This window comes from Phoenix dactylifera, chromosome 10 (genome assembly GCF_051530095.1).
Source record: "Phoenix dactylifera cultivar Ajwa chromosome 10, Ajwa_hap1_PhDact_Kaust_v1.1, whole genome shotgun sequence".
NCBI classification, from domain to species: Eukaryota; Viridiplantae; Streptophyta; class Magnoliopsida; order Arecales; family Arecaceae; genus Phoenix; species Phoenix dactylifera.
In genome coordinates, this window is record NC_143199.1 from 30,411,641 (window position 1) to 30,424,158 (window position 12,518).

Consider the following 12,518-nt stretch of genomic DNA (forward strand, 5'->3'; position numbering starts at 1 on the left):
GGAAACCGTGGCAAGAGTCTCCCTTCCAGAGATGGGCGTTAACCTGACATGAACCCAGCTGCCTTCAGACCCTCCCACGCTACAGTCGACTCTGTGACAGCAGCAGAGACTCTTTGGTGGGGAAACAAACGTACAAGCAAGGAGAGTCCTTCCAAGAAACAGCCCTTCCAAGATGATCGCATGTAATGTAGCTGGCTCCAGCATTAGTGGAGTGGATGGAGCCATCCAAGTTCGGCCTCAGAAAACCAGGTTGAGGGGTGCTCAACTGGTCGAGATGCCTGTTGATGAAGCTGGAGAGACCCCTTGGGGGCTGATGGTGGTAACCCAGAGAGTTGCAAGCAAAAGAGCTCTATCTCGGGCTTGCCTTGCTTTTGTTTATTCTTTGAAATAATGCTTGGTCTGGCCAGCTTATTCCAAAGCACATAGCCTGGATTGAAAAAAATGCTACCGGCTGATTTGAGTTGATGTAAAATGATTGCGGATTGAGGTTAATGAGAATGGAATTGGAACGGAAATATTCCGTTTTCTTTCCAGGAAAAGGACAATTCAAGTTTTCCTTCTTGTAAGACGAGTAGACTTGAGTTATCAGCTCCTACAGGAAGAACTGGTTTCAGTACCGAACCTCAGAACAAACATTCCTCACGTTAATGATTAATTAGAATTGAAACTTGTCGTATGCAACATAACAACAACTTTACCTTTCCATTGATGGTCTTTGAAATGTAGCCTTTCTGATCTTACCCAGGATCATCTGTCCAGAGCAGGGTGCTTTCATAGGGGGGAGGAGTATATCAGATAATGTTCTAATCGCCCAGGAGTTCATGTTTGATCTGGAGAGGGCTCCTATGCGGCGTTGTCTCATGGGGGTCAAGCTTGATATGGAGAGGGCATATGACAGGATGTGCTGGAATTTTCTTCGTTCTTCCCTACAGAATTTTGGCTTTCATGAGATGTGGATCAGGTGGGTAATGGGCTGTGTGATGGGCTCCTCTTTCTCTATTCTGGTAAATGGAACACCGTCTCATTTCTTTGATACATCTGTTGGACTTCGCCAGGGATGCCCACTGTCCCCTCTGCTTTTTATCATTTGTGCAGATGCATTATCCAGAGCTCTTCGAGCTGCAGTGGACACACAGATTCTGGAGGTTTACAGGCCGGTGCAGAGGGCCATGCCGATCTCCCACTTGCTATTTGCTGATGATTGCTTACTGTTGGTTAGGGCGACCTGTCAGACTGCCCACACGGTCCGGAGGATCCTCTATGCCTATTGTACTGCTTCTGGTCAACGGATTAACTTGGACAAATCGTCTATTCTTTTCAGTCCGAAGACCAAGGCTCAGTTAAAGGCAGCTATTATGGAGATTATGGGAGTTGGTGAGCAGGTGGGCACCTTGACATATCTGGGTGTGCCGATTCTTGGGCGTCGCTTGCGCAGCGGAGATGTTCTCTCTCTTGAGCATAGCATCAGACACAAGTTGGAGGGATGGCAGATGCACGCTCTATCTATGATGGGTAGAGTCACATTGGCACGGTCAGTACTTAGTGCTATTCCGGTATACCTTATTTCTCACGCTGTCCTCCCCGTTTCTTCGTTGAGATCAGTTGAGCGACTTATCAGAGACTTCATTTGGGGGAGGCGTGATGACAGAGGCAGAGCACATCTAGTGGCTTGGGAGGTGGTCTGTCAGCCGGTCAGACATGGTGGTTTGGGAGTGCCGTCCTTGGTGGCACGACGGGAGGATTCGGTTATGCGGTTGGCAGCTAGTCTCATACTGGAGCCCGAGAGTATATGGTCCTCCCTGATGAGGGCTAAGTACGGTGCACTGACGGTTGGTGTTAGGGCGGGGCGGATCCATTCCCCCATCTGGAGGGAGATCAGTGCTAGGGCTTCATTAGTGCTTCCGGCGATCCGGTGGGCTATCGGGGATGGCATGTCGGTGGATGTTCTTGAGGATAGCTGGGTGACCGAGTTACCGATTAGCAGACTGCCGGCCATGGTGGATACGGGTAGGCTGATGGGACGGCGGGTTAGTGACTTACTGGTCCCAGGGGAGGGGAGATGGGATGAGGTGTTTGTTCGGGAGGCTTTTGGGGAGCACTTGGCGGAGAGGATTTTGGCTTTACCGATCCCGCTCCGGGCGGAGCCTGACAGATTGGTATGGTTTCCGACAGGCCGGACGAGGGTGCGTGCCAGGGATATCCATGAGTGGACCAGTAGGGAGCCGGAGAGGCGGATTGATGGCAGATGGATATGGAGGATGAGGGTGCACCCCCGGGTGGCGCTTTTTCTATGGAAGGTGGCCTGGGGCTGCCTTCCAACTAGGAGCGTGTTGGCCAGACGGGGGATGAGGATGGGATCCCTATGATGTGAGATGTGCCTGGATGCTGAGGAGACTATCGGCCATGTGCTGCTTCGATGCCCGATAGCAGTGCAGTGTTGGAGATTAGCCTCGGCGCTACTTCCTCCCTTGTGGGAGTCGGTGGAGGATCTGCTGCGGTACTTGCGTGAGGCTACTCGGAGGCCGGGGGTTGCCGAGACAGGGTCCATAGTGGCGTACCTAGCCTATCATATATGGCTGGCTAGGAACGACCGTCTCTTCGAGGGAGGGCGGTTACCCCCACGGGTTGTGATGGAGAGAGCACTGAGGCAGGCAGCGGAGACATCTATGTTGGCCACGTCGGCTCCACTTGGGAGGTCTAGGGACATCTGGGGTACCTGCTCTGCTGTTTCAGCGTCCAGGTTTCGTGTCTTTTCTTGGGTACTCCCACCCCCTGGCTATCTTAAGGTGAATTTCGATGGTGGTATGGCGGAGGATGGTGCATCAGGGGGTGTGGGTTTCGTGATCAGGGACCATCGTGGCACACTCATTGCGGCTGGAGGACGGAGTATCTTTGGCTGTTCGGTGGTGGGAGCAGAGGTGCAGGCTGCTTGGGAGGGACTTCTGGTCGCGAGACGGGTCCTGGGGGCCGACAGACTTGTTCTTGAGGGTGATTGCTCGACAGTGATTGACTGGATACGAGGTGTGGACATGTATGGGGATGGTCACCCGCTGATACGGGATATACGCAGTCTGGTTCGAGAACTGATTTCATGTCAGATCGCCCATGCCTACCGAGAGGCGAACAGTGCAGCAGACTGGGTCGCCTCCTATGTTGCCCGGCATACTGGGGAGGCCCTTTGGTCTGGATTAGAGGGTGTTCCACATGCTTTATTTTGTCTTCTTTTCTTTGATATGTCTGGATGTATCCACGTTAGAGGTATATGAATGAAATACCGTTTTGACCAAAAAAAAATAAAAAAAAATAAAAAAAATGTGGCCTTTCTCCCTTATTTTTATGAAGCGGGCTGACATTAACTGAAGGAAAGGGCATTTCAATTATTTGATGATAAAAAGCCGAGCCATGGCAGCTTTAAGAATAGTAAAAATTGATACGGGCGATAAGAAGGGACCGCTGCAAGACGTCGTGCTCACCAGGTTGTTTTTTTTTTTTTTTTTGGATTGAACGGAAGGCTGTGCCACCTTTCGTTTTATCACATAAGAAATATGTACATATTGGGTTGCTTTGTCAGTAGAAAGATGGTATAAGTAATCCCAACCAAGGACACGAGTCGTAGGCTTTCCTGCTCCTGCAACAGTTTTGTAAATCCCCATGATCACTTCTTTTGGTGCACCATTGTAGAAGGACGTCCAATCTTGGAGAAGTGATATTGCCTTCTGAGTCACAAGTCCTGAAGACGTAGCTTGAAATTCAAAAACCCTGTCTTTCTCTCTTTACATAAACACCAACACACTGTGGAGAACATGCAGTTCCATCCTATTTTCTTCTCTTTACAAATAATTTTGTTCTCCTTGTATTCCATTGCTCTTCTGTTATTGGAGAAAGTGGGGGCAGCGGAACTTTATCGGTGATCTGTTGCCAAACCATCGCTATAAAGGAACACTTCAGGAATAGATGATTAGTTATTTCATCTTCTTCTCCATAGAGAGGGTAAGCTGGTGGGGCAGTCCACTTCTTTTTCCGTAGTTTCTCAGTTGTCAAAATTCTATTGTAGTAGCTTAACCAATTAAAGATTTTAATTTGTTCTAAAAGTGGGAGCTTCCCGTTGATGGTTGCGAAGTGGGATGTTATCCCTCCATGATTCAAAAATTGGTAGCAGCTTCTTACCGAGAAGGTTTTTGAGATGTTCCATTTCCAACATGTGGTATCCTCTTCAAGAGTGAGTATTATCATATCCAGAAGGCCCTGCACTTAATTCAATTCATTCCTAGCTAGGATGTTTAAAATGGGTCTTGCAGAGAGCCAATGTGCAATTGAAGAGTTCGGTTTGTTGGTGAGAAGAAACAAGGTAGGAAGGAGAGTCTTTAGAGGCTCTTCTGATGACTAATAATCATGCCAAAATGCAATTTGATCACTCTTTTCTTGGTTGCGTGAGGCTCTAACGAAAAACCAAGTGCCTATTCTCGTTATACTTCTCCATGGCGGGGACACTTTTTAACTTGTGCCTTTATGGCTTGGCTTAGTGTTTGCGAGAATAGTGCAGATCATGAGTGAGCTTTCTCCAGGGTCTGAAAGGTTAACTATTGTATTTCCACTACCACTTTGTTAAGAGGTATTGGTTTAGCAATCTGGAGGGGCTGCGGTGGCCGCCGTCCATGGAGTTCTCCAGGAGGGGGAGAGGGAAGTGTCTCCCCTATTTCGGAAAGTGAAGAAGAGGAGAAGACAGTTCTTCTCTCGTTCTTCTCTCTCTAGCTTCTTTCTCTAGTCTCTCAATAGTTGGCCGGGTAATTGGTGGAAGAAACTCGAGGAACCTATTGATAAATCCCCGGTGACGCCGGTAGACAGTCTAGATTGCTAATCCATGTATGTTTTTTTTTTTTGATATTCAAGTTTGTTGATATATATGTGTGTTATTGATTTGTGCATATGATAGTATATTTTATATAATTTTTAGTACAAATATATTTGCATAATAGTGTATGTATAAGATATTGAAAATATGAATATGTGAACAATAAAGATATTGAGGTTGTGATAATTTTTTGGGCCTTACATACTCTCTAGGGTCTTGTTCTAGGATGTACACAGCCATGCCGGGTGAATGCTGGGCAACATCAAAGGCTATAATTATTAATTTTGATGGTGCTACCTTCCATATGACTATATGAGTCAATGCTGGTGCCCCTTTTCAACCTGCCTTGTCAAGCATTGGAGATGGCAAAATCGCGAGCTTGCACAAAAAAAGTTCTATACCTGGTCTTAGAAGATGGCCATAGTCTCTATGGTAACGTGCAAGAATCCTATATTTCTTACGCACGATGAGTGTGAATGCGGTCAATAAAGTCAGAAAACAAAATACTACGCAGAGGTATTAGCACAGCCCCGTGGTCTGTTCTGGTGAAACTTTTAGAGTGGTGAGCCGCGAAGAAAGCAACTCAGTCTGCACCAACTCTCGTAGTCTATTGCAATGTCTAATAATAGCCGTTATATTTGATTTTTTTTTTTTTTTTGGCAACAAAGAAGAAGTGCACCCTGCTCGGTTCCCCCTTCATTATGAAGAGGACCGACGTGAAGTTCTGAAAATAGCCAAATCTAATGTTAGATTTAAAGCGTCGGCAATAAGCAAACCGGCACGGTGCGGCCGACGCATCTAATTAGCGTCGGCGGAGCCAATGTTTATAAGCATCGGTGAACTCTAAAATAGGCTACGCTTAAAAGCGTCGGCATAGAATTAGTTTATGTCGACGCTTTCAAAAAACGTCGGAAAGAAAAAAATTTCATCCCTATATATTCGATGCTTTCACAATGCTTTTGGAGGCATTAGCATGAAAATTACCCGGTAAAGAGTCTGAAAAAGTGCTGTAATAAACGTGAATCACGTTTCAGCGTACCCGCCGTCCGACCGACCAAACAATGCACCGTATTATTGCCTAACCATGCTCGCTAATAGAAAACCATGCAAGCGATGAGGAGGGCGATTTCGATGGGCCACGGAATCTCTCGAAAAGGGAAGCTTGTGTTGCATTTGTACTCGACCACCAAACCTATATATATATATATGACGTCCCACGGAGGATCCAACGCTCTATCCACCGCGTCTGGACTCGGCAAGAAGCAAATTGCCATGGATGTTTGGATATCCGAAGAGTATGTGGCGAAGAGACGAGAGGAGAAAATGGCAGCAGCAGCAGTTGAAGCTAAAAAGCGATCAGAGAAGGCGTCGAGGTCTGGCGCAATGGAGGATGAGAAGGAGAGATCTTGGAAGGCAGCTGATTCGAAACAGAGTTCGACCGTCTCAAATGGAGATACATGGCAGGAGGAGATTGTTTTTAATTGCTTTTCTGCATAATTTTATATCTTTTATTTCACCTTCCAGTGCTGTTTAACTTGTTAATTAATAGTGTACATATCTTGATGGCTGTGCCTGTATCAGAATGTTAATAACAGAATCTCATCATCTATATTAAGCTTGAGAACTTAAGAATAAAAAATGCCACTATTGATATAGCAGTCAGTAAATGTTGATATAGTATTCGAAGAATAGCTTAACCCCGGTTAGTGAAGTTGGAGTCTTCTAGAATAGTGTTGAACTATAGAGGTTTGGTCTTCTGATCACAGTTACCCGTGTGTATCGCAGATCACGGTGATCGGATGTCTCATGCAGCATCAAGGGGTGTGTCGTCCGTCCAATTGTGCTCATCATGCAATACACGAGATCTTCATTTGTAGCCCGACACTTCGAGAAGTTCATCTGGACGACACTGATGGTTCTAGCTCTTTTTTGTATTTTTTACTATTTTTTGACTTGACAGAATGTACTCACATTAGAGCTATATGGAAAAAAAAAAAAAACTCATAAATATTATATATTCTCACATGTTGCATCCAATATGGATTGCCGTGCAGAACGGGGGAATTATGCAGGAAATGGAGTGGTGGTGGGTAGCAGTATACTCTTTTACAATATTAGGACCTTTAGAAGCTCAAAATTAGTTATGGACTTCATATACCAAAATTAGGTGTGGACTTCATATACCAAAATTAGGTTTGGACTTCATTCCTCTATATCAAATAAGATAGGAGATAACAGACAGGCAAAACTAATGATAGATTAGTGTTCTTGTATAGCAAAGTTGACCAAATGACGAGTTGATTGGGTTGCTCAAAATTAGTTATGGACTTCATTCATCTAAACTAAATACAAGATAAAAGATATGATAGAGTAAAAACTAATGATAGGTTGGTGCTTTCGTATAGCAAAGATGGTCCAAGGATGACCTGACTGGGTTTGTTCTTTCAATGGTATTTTCGTGCCATTATTTTACTGATGGGGAGTTCAGTGAGACAGACTGCCAAAAAGAAAAAGATGAGTTTACTGATGGGGTAATTTTACAGAGCACAGGAACTTAATATCGCTCCTCCCTTTGCTCGGAACAAAGCATATCAATAAGCAATTAAAGAGCTCAGTCTGAGAAACACAGAGCGCTAGAGCAGTGGTGTCATGACGATGGAGGGAAGCAAATCCAATCCAAAGAGAGGTCGTGTGAGAGGCAACGATCAGTACTAGTCATCGGATACAGCGGTATAATCATGGGGGTCTTCTACATGGTAAGGAGCAATGGTGGATATCACCACACAGGCTCCTAAAACTATTACTACAAGGGCAGTGAAATTGACCAAGAAAGCTTCCGAACTATACTTGGCGAGGCCCGAGTTCTCGAGGAATGTGAGCTTCTCTAGAAAGCCTAACTCAGCAGCTCCTACGGCCAGTATGTAGACGAAGAGCCCGAACAACACATGCCATGGAAGAGCAACTCGTTTGAAGGCCAAGGAAGCACCCGGATAGAAGAAGGTGACGAAGCCAAAAATCCACTGAAAAAAAAAGAGAGAGTGAGATATTGAAGTTATAATCTATGCAAAAGATTCATAGAAGACAAACTAGTAGAAAAGAATTTTCTATAGAGGTAGTCGTGATATTTGGTGACATATTTTGCTTATTTATCAATATTAGTTTTATGTGAGAATCCGTGTAAACATGTGTTTAGTCCTACATTATTTATTTACTGGATAGATCTTGAGTACTTATATAGGATCAACGAACTCAAAATAATAGCTTCTAATTAGTTTTTTTGGATGAGGTTCTGGATCGTTACAAATAATATCAGAGCAAATCCGGCTAATGACTTATTTGGACTAGAGGATACTGCAGCAGCAGTATATTTAAGCTGACCATGAGTTGATTGTGGAGTTTGTGATTGGATTTAATCTTTAGCCTGATGAGAACACCAGAACTTAAACAAAAAAAGTATGCAAGGATCCATGTGGGCATATGTTTAGTCTACAGAATCAAGGAGCCTAAAATAATACCTTATGAGTAGCGTTTTTGCGTAAGATCCTGGATTGTTAGATCCCTAACGGTCCTAAATAGCATAACAGCATCTTGCCCCTTTAAGGAAGGGTACGCAGATAGCATTAGATTCTTGAAGTTATTGTCATAACTTTCTTCTAGGTTTCTGTTGAGCTAAACATCAGCCACCGTATGGTGTCCATCATTTTATCTTCTTGCCTTTCTTATTCTATGCTGCAAGTCATATTCTTGGATGCACACGCACAGAAATCATCAAAAAAAGATCTTCAACTAATAAGATTGCAGCTAATACACTACCATACCTGAATGCCATAAAGACATATCGTACCAAGCCCGATCCATGAATGCAAGCTGTAGAGATTGGCGATCCCACTTTCATTGTGATACTTGAAGGCCGCATAGATTCCCACGGCACCAAGCACAAGAGCAATTGCATGAAGAATCAAGTGGATCAGTTTCTTTACTTCTTTGCTGAAAGGAAGAGCTCTATAGCTCATTATTGCTGCCACTCAATTTTAAATTTTCAAAATTAGCAGTTCAATTCATATAAACCACATCTGGCTGGCATTATTAATGGTGTGGAGTTCTTCAAAATTGGGCATGCTTACCTTCACTTCCAATTATAATGAATCCAATCAGCATGAGAACTGGATGAACCTGCAAAAATTGTTTGAAAAGAGAAAAATATCAAAAAAAACTTAGTTATCAATAGAGTAGAGTACTGGCCCACACGTTGAGAGATGTTGATCCATCTTTTTAGAGGAAAGCTGACTCACATCAGGATACAGAGCTTACATAGTTGTACACTGAAGATACAAAGATCCTCCAAATCATTTAGAAGATTGATCAACTTGTTGAATGGTTTAACATGTCTACTTACAGACGACAATCTTTTGTAAAAAAAATTTATTGCTTTATATATATATATATATATATATTGCAAATCCTTTATAAATAGCTTATGTAAACTTTTCTTTTCTAATAAAGCCCAGATGGCTCTAACTCCCTCTTCATAAAAAAAAAAAAAAAGAATTTGACTTTACTGGCCCAAAAACTAATTAAAGGTCTAGGTCTCTTAGAGGCCGATCTTGAACCTTACCTGACCCAGAGTAATACCAAATGATATATTAGACATAACAAATAATCAGAGTTACAAAATCCTTGTCACCCGACAAGTCTACAATGGAGAACTCAGTTACACCACGCTCTCATCTAACAAAATAACAGAAAACAGCATCTAAAATCCAAGTGGAAGAAGGAAGGAGATGATCATACATTAAAGATGAGAGATTTGTTCGTGGACTCGAAGGCGAGGCCGCCTCGGAAGTGGATGCACCACACCAGCACCAGCGCCGCCGCCGCCGCCGCGAGCGCATGCGACGCAAACGTGAACCCCTCAGCTCTCACTCCTGCCAACCCTCCCATCTCTTCTCTTCTTTCGCTCATCTCTAAGATTATCTTACAAGAAGGAGAAGAAAGAACTCTATAGGTTACACTCAAGAGACTTGCTATCTAAGAAGGCCGGTAGCTAGCAAATTAACCAGCCGGTCAGCAAGGCGTCTTCTGTCACGTGCGACTTGACGGTCCGATGTGGGAGGAGGTCGTCCGCTCACGTGGCTGCGGCGGACGAGAGCGCGACTTGGCAGCCACGAGTCTCGCTGACGCGGCTCGTTCTGGACCGTAAACCATGCACGTTTCTCTTTAGGTCGGAACTGGGGTCTATTGGATTTGAATACTAAAGAAGGAATTCAGTTGGGGCCTCGGATTGTGAAGAGTAAATCATGTGTTATGGGCTCGAGCAATTAATTATGGGACTCAAATGATCTCCATCAGACCATGCAATAGCTGCTTTGAGATGCGTGCAGATGGATGGAAGAAAGAGATTTTTTTTTTTTTATGATACAACAGCTGCGCATATAGATCTAGCATGAGTACAGCTAACAGGGTCAAAAAAAAAAAAGAGAAGATGGCATAGAGGTGGAGAAGAAAGAGATTATAAAAGTGCTTTGAGATCTAGTAATTGACGTTGCGAAAGAAGGCCGACCATTCTTTTAGGCGAAAGATACAACCTGAACCCTTATGCATGGGATCGGAAGATGCTCAAAGATGAGGGAGAGATTATGCTTTGTTTGGTTTCTTTGAAACTATTGAAAAACAAATAAGGTTTTGATCTTGTCAAACTCTAGCGTACGTCCGCATGTTTTTGGCTCTTAAAAATGTGGTGTCATGGTTAGTTATAACTGAAGGAGTCCTAATTAGAAACGTCTTTTGGATTTTTGAAAGCCTCCTGAAGTGAAACGTTGCTATCTTTTCTCCTCTAAATTCTCTATAAAAAGAGAGCCTTTACGCTAGTTTGAAAATGACATATTTGAATCAACAGTGAATCAGAGATAGAGAGTTGAAGAGAGAGATACGGTAGCATTGTGAGAAAATCTTCTTCATTGAGGGATCATCTCTAGAAGGATCATCTCTAGGGTAACCATTCTCGGCCCTGGAATTTGAAGGGTGAAATCAACAAAAAGACTATAGTAGCCTTCTAAGAGACGTGGAAAGAAAATCTAGATCGTGATTGTGTGGTGATCGCGAACTGTAAAACAAGCAACAAATCCTGACAATTTCAATATTTCGCCGGATAAGATAAACACTGTGAACTCCATTTGTTTGTTGATTTACAGAAACTAACCCTTATTATCTAATTAAAATGGGTGGTAAGCCCCAAAGAATAGCTGGGGAGAGAGGAAGAAAATTTATTCATTTCTATTTTCTCTCCAGCAGTTTCTCTTACCTGATAGCTTAGTAATTACCTATGCGGAATTTAGATGCTAATTAAAGACACCTCCAGAACTATTTTATGAGACACAGTAGCGGCCATACTCCTATATAGTGAATCTACTTCTAGGTCGTGAAAGAGGCTATGTTAATTTGTTCTAGTAGTGCACTTATGATGACATCCAAACTCCCAGCTGCTGCGGAGTCAATCGATCCCAACTGCTCCGGCCGTCCAAAGGCAGCGTACCAATTAGATAAGGTATCCTGTTATTTCATCAAATAATTTGAGGTGTCATGTTGCATGTCACGCATCTTAATGCGTAATATGTGGTGCATGCGATCTCGATCGTGTGATGATTGTTGAACAGATCGACTCTCTTCCCATGGTTAAATTTATTGCACCCAGAATGCCGGCTTAGTGCTACAAAAAAGTTGAAATTACTGAAAGATAAGGAATTGCATTTCGCTTGGTTGTCTTCTTTCTTTCATGCTCTTACAGTCCAAAGAGTTGCAAACAAACGGGATAACAAGTGCGAACGGTATCCTCTCCCATTCCTTTCAGAGGGAGGGTTTTAGATGGGAGCTTCACGTACGATCTATCTTTTCACCACCGTGGTGTCGGACTTGGTAGCTGGGGGCATCGATCTGAGTGCCATTAGAATCAGACACCATCTCGACGAGGAAGTCAAAGACATCAGTGGCCATGACAGCAGCTGCAACATCCTCCTTGTGGAGGGTCCTCCTCTTGCCTTGGAGGGTCACCATCCACGCCCTCTGCGTGAGCTCCTCAATGAAGAGTTCGCATGCCTTGGAGAACGCAATGGGCGCCTCCCCTGATATCATCTTCACGCCATCACCTGACCTCTTCATGATCTTCTTTATCCTTGCCAGTGGGAGCGAGTGAGGGCCGGTTCTCCCGGACAATCCACCGGAGAGGATGCCCGAGTAGTTTCCGGCCTGCCGCATGGCTATAGATTGGCGTGTGTGTGTGTGTTTGTTATATATATATATATATATATATATATATATATATATATATAGAGAGAGAGAGAGAGAGAGAGAGAGAGAGAGAGAGAGAGAGAGAGAGAGAGAATTGGTGAGATATTCTTTTCCAGTGTTCTCTGAAGGAGAAGAGAGGAGATTTGGCATGAAGAAACGGTAAGAAGTTCTTATACACAACAGAGAGAGGGATGGGAAGAAGGCTGGGGTTAGTGGTTGGTGGCCAGCCGCAGACGGGCCGGCATACAGATAAAAGAATACAAAGAGGTCATATAAACGTTCAGCAGTTTCCATTTAAGACTTATCAAACATGACAACAAACAGGGACGCATCACTGCTCACTTTTAAATTGAAGGCTGGAAGGAGTGAGAAGTATTCAGGA

General features: G+C 43.8%; 2 protein-coding genes across 2 annotated transcripts; both read right to left on the minus strand.

The window, feature by feature from the left end:
• Window positions 1-7,350: 7,350 nt before the first annotated feature.
• LOC103698474 (putative ascorbate-specific transmembrane electron transporter 1) lies at window positions 7,351-9,853 on the minus strand. The gene is made up of 4 exons (XM_008780504.6): window positions 9,644-9,853; window positions 8,977-9,025; window positions 8,671-8,870; window positions 7,351-7,872 (listed from the first exon to the last, which is right to left on the minus strand). Exons 1-4 carry the CDS (start codon window positions 9,812-9,814, stop codon window positions 7,564-7,566), a joined length of 729 nt encoding a protein of 242 aa, XP_008778726.3. The 5' UTR covers window positions 9,815-9,853; the 3' UTR covers window positions 7,351-7,563.
• Window positions 9,854-11,584: 1,731 nt separating this feature from the next.
• Window positions 11,585-12,259, minus strand: LOC108510889 (nuclear transcription factor Y subunit C-2-like). Its single transcript, XM_039115637.3, has one exon. The coding sequence runs from the start codon at window positions 12,101-12,103 to the stop codon at window positions 11,723-11,725; it is 381 nt and encodes a 126-aa protein (XP_038971565.1). The 5' UTR covers window positions 12,104-12,259; the 3' UTR covers window positions 11,585-11,722.
• Between the last annotated feature and the right edge of the window lie 259 nt (window positions 12,260-12,518).